The sequence below is a fragment of the Lissotriton helveticus genome, chromosome 12, assembly GCF_964261635.1.
Source record: "Lissotriton helveticus chromosome 12, aLisHel1.1, whole genome shotgun sequence".
Taxonomy (NCBI): Eukaryota; Metazoa; Chordata; class Amphibia; order Caudata; family Salamandridae; genus Lissotriton; species Lissotriton helveticus.
The window spans coordinates 807,834,192-807,846,412 of NC_136073.1; the positions used below are offsets into that span (position 1 = coordinate 807,834,192).

The 12,221-nt window shown below is 44.8% G+C and overlaps 1 protein-coding gene across 1 annotated transcript in view; it reads left to right on the top strand.

Moving 5' to 3' along the window:
- The window catches only part of LOC144798932 (GON-4-like protein), a 396,699-nt gene that overhangs the window by 146,981 nt on the left and 237,497 nt on the right, over positions 1 to 12,221 (top strand). The window contains exon 15 of the mRNA XM_078670067.1: positions 7,166 to 7,275. Within this exon, the coding sequence (XP_078526193.1) occupies positions 7,166 to 7,275 (110 nt within the window). The remainder of the gene's footprint in view (positions 1 to 7,165; positions 7,276 to 12,221) is intronic.

The window sequence follows — 12,221 nt, forward strand, 5'->3', positions numbered from 1 at the left end:
TGGCAAGAAGCAGAGACTCTAGTGTAGAAAGGGGTAGGATGACCAGGAGAGCGGAGAGACAGCTGTGAAGTGCAGTTCGGGGGCGGGGGGGGAGGGAGGGGGGTACCACAAGGACCGAACGAATGACAGATTAAATGAGTAATCGAGTTAGAAAGAAAAAGACTGATGATTGCAGGGACAGGGTAACAAGGAGACAGGAGAGATAGCTGTGAAATACCGGTGGGGTGTGCCACAAGGAGAGACTGTAAGACTGAGATGATATGAGTGAGGGGGTGAGAAACAGAGAGCCTCTGGTTAAAGATGGGACAGGGTGTCAAGGAGAGGGGGGAGACAGGCTTTAAGTACTGGTGGGGTGTGTCAGGAGAGACTGAATGCTTGAGATACAAGGATTTGCAATGCAATCAGTGTTGTATTTATGAAAGTTAGAGGTACTCGTGTTGTAAATGGTAATGTTTTTACATATGATATTTTGTTTGCAGTTTGGATTTTTATTTATTTTTCCGAGGAAATTAGAGTTATACTTATTGTGGTTGTAAATCAAGCGATCAGAGCTCCGGAGACTGCGGCAAGGGAAGTCGTTTGGGGTGGGGAGATGAGAGGCTGGGACAGGAGAGACAAGTTGGATTAACAGTGAACAGCGGTATGGGGGTAATTTGGGTACGGGAGAACTGCAAATATGTAGTGAAAGCGACTCCGATCTTAAACAATTAAAGGCACTCTAAAAGTCAAAGCGTTGCAGTTTAGAATTAAAACAAGAAGTGAGTAAACGTGGGCTTGCTTTGTGAAGTAAATTATTACAAGGGAGGAAGGGTGACGAGACGCATGGGGAGCAGCAGGCCGTGCAGTGAATAATTAGGGGAGGAGAAATGCCGGCCTGAGGCAGAGCGCACGCCGAGAAGCTTGTGGGAGGGAGGCTGGGCTGCCTTTGATGTGGTAATGCGAGGCAGGCAGGCGGCTCGTGGCATTGTGCACGCGCTTTTTAGAGCTTGCGCTTGCGCAATGACCTAAAAAGTACATGCACTGCATGGAATCGCCAGTGGTTAAACTCTGGATAAGCCACTATAGAGCTTCGCCAGCTATGCGCATGCGCATCAGCAGGCGAGCCCTAATGAGGAGTCTTAGAAGAGGCTTCATATAGTCAAGGTGACTTAATATAGTGAGAGCTGCAGAATGGTTCACAGGGTGAATTAAACTAAAGAGGATGTGAGCTGGAGAAAGGGCGCAATAGAAATAACAATGAGAAGGTCAAAGGATGAATTTAGTTATAGATGAGAGGATATGAGATTGGGAACAGGCAATGGAAGGAAGAGATTGTGGACTTTGAAATAAAGTGTGGGCAGTTTGCAGAGATACAATAGTAGGGATTAAGGCAAACATGCACATACCGTAGATTAGATTGTACTCAGAGAGAGGATGGTAAGGAAGGAAGAGAGGCTATTTTGAAGAAAAATTTGTAAACAATCTTAAGTTTTAAATCAAGTTTATTTTATCATTGAGGGTTTTTATGAATATTGTGGAGGCTTTCTGAGAGAGCATGCACAACTGTAAAAGGAAACAACACAGTTTGCATGTGTAAAAATTATAATACAACTGTAAACCATGAGAACAACATTGTTCACACACACCTCCTCATCACCCACCAGGTATATAGAGTGAAATAAGTAGGGTGTTGTTTTCTCATAAACCAATGTAAGGAAGCCACCAAATAGGAATGTTGTACTTTAAATGTTTGTGCTTGAGATTCTTTCCCATTCTTTCTCTTGATCAGGAGGGTGGAATGAAGGATATCAGTCTGTTTTTATCGAATTTATGTAAAAGTAATGCTTCTAAGGGCTGGTAGCACTAGGGAGCACCCACAACAGAGACACAATATTGTGTGAGAGCCTGCATTAACTGTTATTCATCCTTCATGCAGCAGCAATGATGCACACGAAAAGAAAGGCCCTGCCTAGAAACGTCCTCACTTGAGCAATAGAAATTGTAACAAGCCTTTCACACTTTCCATCTCCCACAGCTGCAGTGCTCAGGAAGAACCAAGAAATCAGCAGCCCCTGCCCAACAAGAACAAATGTTGGCTGCAAAAGGTTCATTGATTCAATGTTGCCACTTGGCTGAACCACTGTTTCCAAAGCCTCCAGAATCTTGTGTTTCAGCTGTGAAAAGTGTACACTTGCACCCTTGATAATACCATTCTTGTCCACTTAAATCCAAAGGAGTACAGGTAGTAGGGCATGGCGAACAAGAATATGCACAAGTCAGCACGTACACAAAAGGTTTGCAAAAGTTATGGAAAAACTCCACAATGATGTACAAAATTATTAGATAGATACAAAAATGGCTGAACTCGTGTTTGTATCATAAATCCTTTTACTCGCAGCAATTTCTTGTTTCGTGGACATGCACTGTGCAGCAGTCTATCCTTATTGTTTGAACTAGCCACTGCCTTTCAGAGCATCCATATTTCCTGAACCACCAATATTCAGCACTCTTTCCGTGGAACCTTGATTCCAAGGTGCTGCTTTCTGATTCTTGCCGTTTTAGTTACTAGTGTGACATGTAAATGTATGTATGTATGTATGTAAATGTATTTGAGCTTGTAAAGCGCACTGCTACCCGTCCGTAGGTTTCCTGGCGCTGTATAACTCTGGGGAACCCATCCTGGCTTTCCCTGTGGGATGGTCCCTGCTGGGAGTCCCCAAGGTGGAGCCAGGCATCCCCGGAATTGATGGGGCCGTTGTGGAGATTAGGCAAGCTAATGCCCAGAGTTGCCGAGTGGAACCCCTGATTAGAGTAAGCACCGAAGCGAGAATTATAGAGTCCGCTGACCCAAGTCCACGACCCTGCCGTGTCGGGAATTGAACCCTGGTCCCGGGCCGACTTCTGCTCCCGGGTCTGCCGCCTCTAACCAGTGAGCCACACTACTCCACTGTCTGCTTGCTTTCAGCCAAACATTCTCAGTTTTCTGTTCTTTCAGGATAAGCACTACTTCACTCTAGCTTCTTGTCTGACATGGCTGTGTACTGAGTTCCCCACCATTGCTGTTACTTGTTTGCGTGTTACTGCATGATCACTAAGATTCGTGGGCGCTGCTGGCATGGTATTGTATTGTAATTGCATTTGTATAGCACTTACTACCCCTGACCAAGCGTTGAAGTGTTTTTTCGGCCAGTAGCATGCTACTCCAGGACCCATAGAGGATTAGTGTTGAATTAGTATAGTGAAACATGCAAGTAAATTGTAGGTGGTGGATATGTTAGTCAGTTATTTGGATTCGGAAGGATAGCAGAAGGATAGAAGAGGAAAGAAGGTTTGTATTTATATAGCGCTTCTAACCCCTGATGGGGTGTTGATGCACTTTTTTTGGCGAGTAGCACGCTACTCCGGAAACCCATAAAAGATTAGTGGTGAATTAGTATGGTGAAATATGAAAGTAATTTGAGTGGTGGATATTAGTCAGTTATTTGGAGTGAGAAGGATAGTGGCGGGATAGAGGGGAAAGAAAGGTTTGCATTCATATAGCGCCTGTTACCCCTGATGGGGTGTTGAAGCACTTTTCTGGCGAGTAGCAGGCTACTCCGGAACCCATAAAGGATTAGTGTTGAAAATTAGTATAGTGAAATATGAAGTGATTTGAGTGGTGGATATGTTAGCCAGTTATTTGGATTGAGAAGGGTTTGGGAGGGGTAAAAAAGGAAAAAAGGTTTGCATTTATGTAGCGCTTGTAACCCTGATGAGGTGTTGAAACGCTTTGTTGGCCAGTAGCACTCTACTCTGGAACCCATGAAGGATTAGTGATGAATTAGTATAGTGGAATGTGGAATTGGAGAAGTGAACATGCTAGTCTGTTATTTTGATTGAAAAGGATAGTGGAGGGATAGAAGAGTGAAGGATTTCTTTTTTTAGGTCATAGCAGTAGGAGAAGGCTTTTGGATGAATAAAAAGGATTTTTTGGAGAGGAGTTGAGAAAGGTTTATTTTGGGGGATCGGTATAGTAAAAGAGGTGTCAGATGATGCAAGGAGGGGTAGAGTAGGAGAAAGTCAAGAAAGGGTTATTTTGTGGGAACATAGTAGTGGTATGGGGTTTGGGATAAATGAGAGAGTGGGTGTAAAGGATATAATGATATATGTATAGGGTGAGAGATAGCGTAGTGAATTGGAAAGAGTAGTAAAAAAAGTTTGAGAAGAGTCAGAAAGTTGGGCTAGAATATCTATTGAGAGAAGTATAGGCTGAGAAGTAGGGTAGTGCATTGGAAATGCCAAATTAGAAGAACGTGATAAATATATAGATCCATAAGTACATTGAAAGTATATAGATGCATAAAGGAGGTAAGAATATTCAGATGAAAGATATTGATAGAGGTAGCGGATGAGAAATTGGGTAGTGCATTGGATATGCTTTTTCAGGAGAAAAGTAAAAGACACGAAGATCCAAGTACATAGAGGTACATAGATGCACAATGGAAGGAAGTACATGTAGACCAAAGATGAGTTTTTGTTCTTTTGTTTTTATAACAACATGTTTGTACATGTTTATTCAAAGCAATACACAAAGATAGACACATATCTATAGTGAAAATAAATGCTTATATACAGAGGGACAAATACATAGGGTGGGTATTAATGAATTGAAAAATGGGCAGCATTCCTGGCCCTGGTCCCGACCAGTTTCGAACAGGCTCAAACAGACACTCACCCTTATCCTCTCCACCCTTAAACAGGCTCAAACAGGCACTCACCCTTGTCTTCTCCACCCTTAGCTTTAACGCCCGGGCTGAGACGCCCTAAGCCTTGGCCGTGTATAGCCCTAGTAGTCAGGTGACCTTTTCAGCCAATGGGAACCCTAGCCCTAACATTATCCAATCACAGCACTATCCCTAAAATCTAGAACCAATAGGAGACGAGGACCTTACAGCCAATCTTAGCCCTAGTCCAAGCACGTAATCAGTTAAAAAAAAAAACCTGATCTCCTAGTCCAATAGAGGCTCTAGCCCTACCAGTAGTCTCAACCCTAGTCCAAGCAACCAATGGCACAGGAAGCCCTAGTCCTTACTTCCAATAGAAAGTCTAACCCTATCCTTAGTCTCACACCTAGTCCCAACAACCGATAACACTGGAAGCCCTAGTCCCTACTTCCAATAGAAATCCTAACCCTAGCCCTAGTCCCAACCCTACATTGATTGAATCACAGACACAGAAACCAATCAGAACCCTTAAATACCCAACCAATGAGGACACTAACCCTAATCCAATAGAAACATCATATTAAACTCCCAATCGGTGTACTCATGTACCAAACAATATCAGACTATATAAGGTCCCAGCTACCTCAGGCAAGGTTTGTTGGCCAGGAAGTTGGAAGCTGCTCCTCAATTCAGAAGTCTCCTAGGAGACAGACCGGCTCAATCCACACTTTGAACTTCTGCAGGTAAGACCCCAACAAACGTGTCCTCTAACACTATTTGTATAAAACTTTACTTCCTCTCCTGGCCAAAAAACGAAGTGCACAGTCCCTATTAAACACAGTTTTAACAGTTTACAGCAGATTACTGCTGTCTCAGTGGGTGAGGGGGCAGGTTTCACTGACTTGTTAACACAAAACGGTCGCTGAGGGTGCACTGCTTAACATACAGGTCTTAGCACAGGGCAAAGGAGACATTTGGAAGGAAAAACTAATAGTCATGGGGAATGAGAGGGAAAAACTACAGAGTTTGGACTGCAAATCCCACAATTCAACAGGTTATATGGAAGCAGTCACAGGCAGGAAAAAACACTAGTTTAAACACAAAAACATGGGATAAATTATGCAATCACTGGCAGGTTAAAACTACAATTTTAAACTGTGACAACCACAGGCAAAGACAGTTAAAGAAATAAATAAAATAAGACGATGCAATCACAGGTAGGGAAAATCGTTTTTTAAACTTTTTTAGGAAAGAGTCAGCACTAGTTTGCCTCCTTACCACTTCCTGGACTCTGCTCACTGCAATCTGTGGCACAGGTAGGCTGCAGCTCACAAGATTGAGGAGGTGGTGTCTCATCCAGCATGAGTATTCTCTTTTAGAAGATCACCAAAGTTATCTTCTCCAAAGATGCTGTCCATGTATGCATGTCCTACCTGTGGATATTTTGCAATCAGGCTCTGTAACAGCAGTTCGGCTTGAGAAACATACTGAGTTTCAGTATTACTGTGTCAAACTCTGTAGTGCTTAAGCTCACATCTCCATTGGTATTAATGTTATCTGCCCTGAGTGTTAGTGACTGTCCATTTATGAGCTGTGACTTGCCGCTACCTTGGGGACTCCCATGTTGGATCCCCCTTATCCTCTGTCCCCCTATGTGATCTAGGGCAGCTTTGTTAACATTATCGTCTTTCTAGATGGCGCACGTTTTTGTGACTTAAGTGCTCGAGTTATAGTTTCTTCAGTTAACTATACCCGATGAATTTCAGTCTTTTTTTATAGTTTAAAATGTTATATTACAACTGGCGTTTTCACATAACTCTGTCACTTTAACCTGATGTTTTGCCTTTACTGACAATTCATGGGCGGCTACATGTCTAGTATACTAGCTAATCTCTTTTGCCATGATTGGTTACTCTTTATTTCCTTGCTTCACCTGCTTGAGTTCATTAAATTTTGGACTGGATGGCATTTTATCTTCTGCAAACCCCCAAATAAAGTGATCTCCTTCATCGCAAACTGTTTATTCAGACAGGTTTCTTTGTTGTCATTGTGCACAACTTGACTGCAGTGGTAGTCTTTGTAAAGAGATTTCTATTTTCTCTCGTATAAAGTAAATGAAGACCAACGTTCAATAATTAGAATTTTTGTTTTTTGGCGTTGTGTGGCAGAGGAAGAGGTCTTTGAGTTTGCTTTCATTTTAGCTTCTTCCTGCATCAGGTCACCAGTTGGTGACAAATAGGGTAATACACACTCTCAGAAATCCTGACTCCTGAAAATATTTTTTTTTGTTATTAGAGATTATTGGAATTTTGTTTGTGATTAATTGCTTGTTTTATCTCTTAGTTTTGCGATATCCTAATTAAACGCAAGAAAAGGTTTCTGTGCCGCTAACTTGTCAAGTTCTATGTTTATATACAGTATAGTAGTTCATTGCCTCGAACACATGTTTAACCAGGCTTGAGTAATGTGCCTTCTCCCTCCAGTTTCAGGAAGGACCTAGCATTCACATCCGAAACAATGACGAGCTAGAGGAAGAGGATGAAAGCAGTGGTCCAGATACCTCTGGAACCTTCTATACCCCAGAAGCAATTCGGTAAGACGTTGTTCGTTTAGTGAGTAGAATGCAGCTGCTTTATATTGATCAATTCACACAGTATAATATAATACTTATACAAGGTTCTCCTAAAGAGTAAGGGCGCCCGAGAGTGATTTATAGCTATTGAAAAGTGAATTTTTGCTATGTACAACATATATACATGTGGCTGATGGGTACAATAGATTGTTTTGAAGTCCACACCCATGAAACGAGTTTTGACATCCACCATCAAGATTCTTAAATACACTGTCTACATGTTAGTTGTCGATGTTTCGACTCCTCAACATAGGCATTTAGAACAGGGTCATCATCAGGACGAGTATTATCTAAAACGGAGACACCAAAGGATTGGGCCATAAATTCAATCAATCAAATAAATGTCCGACAGTTTGTCCTGGACCAAATTCAAAGTAGATATTTGGCATGCCCTAATTTTCTTTGGACATTGAAAGTCCCATATATGTAGAAGTGTCACATAGTTCCTAAGGTCCACTTCAAAATTTAGTTTGCACACCCAAGGTATTAAAAAAATGGTAAAGATGGATATGACAATATACCATTGTTGCACCTACACTGGGGATGCATTTAAACAAGCCTCAGATTGCTTCAAGAAAACCAGCATGGGGGTGATATTAGGTCCGAAATTTTAAACCAGCGTGACCAATGGATGCATTAATCATCCAAAGTGAAGTGAGAGGCCCCTTTCAAGGCAAGCTCTCTATTCGGTTTGTGTGAATTCTAATGAAACGCTGCCCGTGATTCTCTATGTTGAGGGGTCAATACATCGACAAATAACACATGTGGAATGTGTTTTAAGAATCTTGATGGTGGATGTCGACACTCGTTTCATGGGTGTCCACTTCAAAACAATCTATTGTCCCTATCAGCTACATGTATATATGTTGTACATAGCACAAATGCACTTTTCAATCAATATATATCACTCTCACTGCGCCGTAACTCTTTAGGAGCACCTTGTGTAAGTATTATGTTATACTGTGTGAATTGATCAATATATTCATAAATAAGATATGCATAAATAAAAGCACTAAAACGCATAACTGAAACACACTAATTTGAGAGTTCTTTCTACTTTCCCTGAAATAACACTATAGCCATGGTAGGCAAGAGCTACTCTACCCCTATGGGGACCAGTTTATTGTTTAGTTATTGTCCAGCCCAGGTTACTGGGTTGCTCCTTTTTAGGTCGAGGACTGGGTCGCACTGCGTTACAGTGTGGGCGGAGCTCCGAGATTTAATGTTTCTTAGTTAGGGGGCTTGAACCCGCCCCTCTTCTCCATGGGCTGGCTTCCTAAACGGAGGCCAGCCATTGGAGGAGAGGGGCGTCACTTGGTTCAAGCCCTGTCTTTTTCGGATTCGGGGGCGTTTTTTTAAGCTTCTTTCTTGTTTTCTTTCTCTCCTCTTCCCATTGGCTGGAATTTTACTTTCCAGCCAATGGGAAGAGGAGAGAGCGAAAACCACGCCCCCGAATCTGAAAAAGACAATGCTTTCTCCAAGGCATTTCTGCCTCGCCTCGGAGAAAGATGGTGGGGTTGGACTGCCCTCCTGACTGCTTGTTGTTATTGCTTTAACCCGTATGTTTGTGGGTCTCAAGTCTTTGCATATGCGTGTGAATGTTTGCATCCATGTGTGTCTGTGACTGCGTGGACCCATGCGTGTGAACTGCACGTCTTTGTATGTTTGTGACTGCGTGAACCCATGCGTGTGCGCCTCCTCAGACCTAGAGTATGCCTGTGCGTGTCTATGCCTACTTGGTCCCAGCCCCTTAAATCAGACTGAAGACAAAGACTCCTGTGCCTGCCACGGCCCCGCCGCCATTTTGTCAGCGCGGCCTATTGTCCTCCTGCCTCTCGTGTTCCGCGATGGATGAATCCCAGCGGCCCAGTGTTTGTGCAGCGATAAGGAAAGAGGAGAGGGGCTTTATCCTAACATTGGTGCTTGCGAGGAAAGAGGCAATGTGTGGGTAAGCGGTGAAGGGGGCCGAATATGCTAACGAGCCGTTTCCCTCCCTCCATTCCCTCTGCCCTACCCGCAGGCTCACTCCGCCTCCACAGTGATAGATCTGGACTGTAGTGTCGAGGGCAGCGCCGGCTTCCTGGCACATGTCCACACTCTCCCCTGATACCAGCAGAGCCGCACACCCCTCCAATAGCGGGCTAAGCCTGTCTGCCCGGCCCCGTCTGGAGGGGGGGTGCCGTGGGCAGGAGCCCGCCGCTCCCCTCGGTGTTCGGGTAATCACCCAGGATCCATCCCATCCTGACGCAGCATCCCCGCCGCCGGCTTCAGGGGTGGCCGCTTTCTCCCCGTGTTTCCACAACATGCCACCGGCTAATTCGGCTTTTAGGCTAATTGTCTGTCTGGGACCGCGCGCGCCGGCGGACCGCTCCGGGCTCTTTTCTCTATTGTTGGCTTTCTTTTGTTGATGGTTTTAATCATTGCTCAGCTGAACGGCACAGCCGATAGTGCCTCCTGGCATCTGTGCATAATTAGATTATTGACATAAACCTAGCAGCCGTTCACAGAGCTGAATTGTATTCTGCTGCTTGTTGCTGCGGCACAACTCAATGGCACTCAGTTTATCGACCTCCGTGGATGAAAGGATCTGTCGGCCCCAAAGGGATAGAAACCTGCTAGCATTGTATTTAAAGAATGCAGACACTGTAACCAACTCCCAGAATGATCAAATACGTGTCAGCAGCAGGTCGTGCATTGCTGGTGGTTTGGAGATGGTGCTGGATTTCCAGCCCACTGCTCTGAGAATGCTGGGAGTTGTAGTTTCACGCTGCTCACTGGCAGAATGGGCCTACGAGTTCCAAAATGTTTAGTGGCGATATCAGAAAAGGAAGGATCTCTCCCCTTACTATTACACTACTGTATGTAAAACGAACCGGGTCAGATTGGGGCCCAAAATTGTCCTCGCCACACAAAAAAATAGGCTCACATTTGCGGATGGCGGCCTTTCATGAATCATTGTGCGGTTACCATCAGGGGCTTATTTGGGGTTAGAAAGTTGTGGGGCATTACGCTTTATGAAGTTTTAAAGCCAATGGCATTACCTAAGACTGGAAACACGGTTGTTCCACTCCCGGTCACCCACATGTCTTTGAATGCATACCTGAGGTCAATAAGTCTCTCGCCACCAGTCCCTTAATGCAATGCTCTTTCTTAGATCCCCCAATACCCTACTCTCCCTCGGATCTCTGATCCCACGTCAGGACCTAAAACTCCTGGTCCTCCTTAGGGATTGTCACTTGCCACTGACCAACACGGCCCCCAGAGGTTCGCGCTCACCCTCAAGTCTGTAGGCACCTGCTCACCCCAAGGGCGATGATTGAGGCTTTTACTTCCCGCCGGTTGTTCCTTACACTACCAATTTACCAACTGCCCCCTGAAGCCCATCTCCACTCTTTTCCATTTTTCCCTTTTTTTAGTAGTTTTATATAGGCCACACTCGACCCCTAGGTATTACATCGCTTTACATGAGCACCAGTTACATTACACAAGGACCCGTTCACTTTTTGCAGGCACGGGGAGATTAAGTGTTTTGCCCAGAATCACACGATGTTAAGCCGACGCCGAGGCTCTAACCTGGTTACCCAGTTCCAAAGTCAGCAACTCTGACTGTTATGCCACATTTTCTTTGGTCCCCGAGAGACCCCCAAGGCCTCCGTTCACTCTCAGGGGCCTGTGGAATCCAGCTCAGCTACTGGTCGACCAATTTCCCCGTTCCCCTGCATAGCTCTTGCTCCCTCATACCTAAAAACGTCACAATCTCCTCAATTGAAAGCTGGGTTCACCAGGAGATTTGCAAAGATTCTATTTCACTGTAGTTTCCTTCCTGTTTTGCTCACTCTAAGGGCCTGAGGCTCACAGACATCACCAGGCCTCTGAAGCCATGGTGGGATCTAATGCACACGGGACAAACGTTTAAAGGACGCCGTATCCGCACACCTACTGCATGCAATTAACGAAATACAAATGGAATTATTCCTGAGCAGTGCTAATGAGTCTTTCGGCCCATTAGTGCTTTACCTGGAGATGAGTACTTGACGTTAGGTAGATGGACGGCTAAATGGATGACTTGGTGAGTGAGTACCTGGAAGGTTGAATGTGTGTGTAAGAGACTGGGGGGTGTTCGTGAGATTAGATAGAGGGATGGATGTTGAGAGATATGGATGAATCGGCTCGTTTGTGAATGGATGTATAGCTGGATGTGTGAGTGCTTACATAAAATGAGTGCACGAATGTGTGGTGGTCCAAGAGTGGTTTGGCTAGATGGATCAAAGAGTGGATGGATGCATCCGTGAGTATATGGCTAGATGGATAAATGCCGATGTTCTGAATGAATGGATGGATGGGGGAGCACGAACGAGTTATTGGAGGGACGAGTGGATTGATATGTGAGAAGAATGATGGAGAGACAGAAGGGGAGAGAGACATCACCATCTCTTCATGCAAATAGTTTTGTTGTGTAACGCTGGAGTGAAACCCTCCACAGTGACACTGCACACGTACCACAAGGTTACCAACTAGATTTCATCTGTATTGGTTGAAAAGAATAGTGCCGTTGCGATAACATTTGCAGTTATACATTTTTAGGTCTCGCTGCGAAAATCGCGCGAAAGCGCGCTCTCGCGCACTCTCGCGCGCTCTCGCTGAGAGACTATAGCTGTCAGTTCAGCCGACAACGAGTGGAGACCAGAGCTGGCCACGCGCAACACGCGCAGCATTCAAACAGCATGGCAGAGTCGGATTACGACGCGCGCTTTAGGATTTGGTCGCGCGCGTAAGCTTCTTAAGTTTCATTTTCCTTTTCACCTCGGAGACCCGGGGAGTTGGGGACGAGCGTCGGCGCCCGCGGAGGAACCAGGACGAGCAGGAACGGAGGCGGCGGAAGCACTTGAGGAAGGGGTAATGCTTGT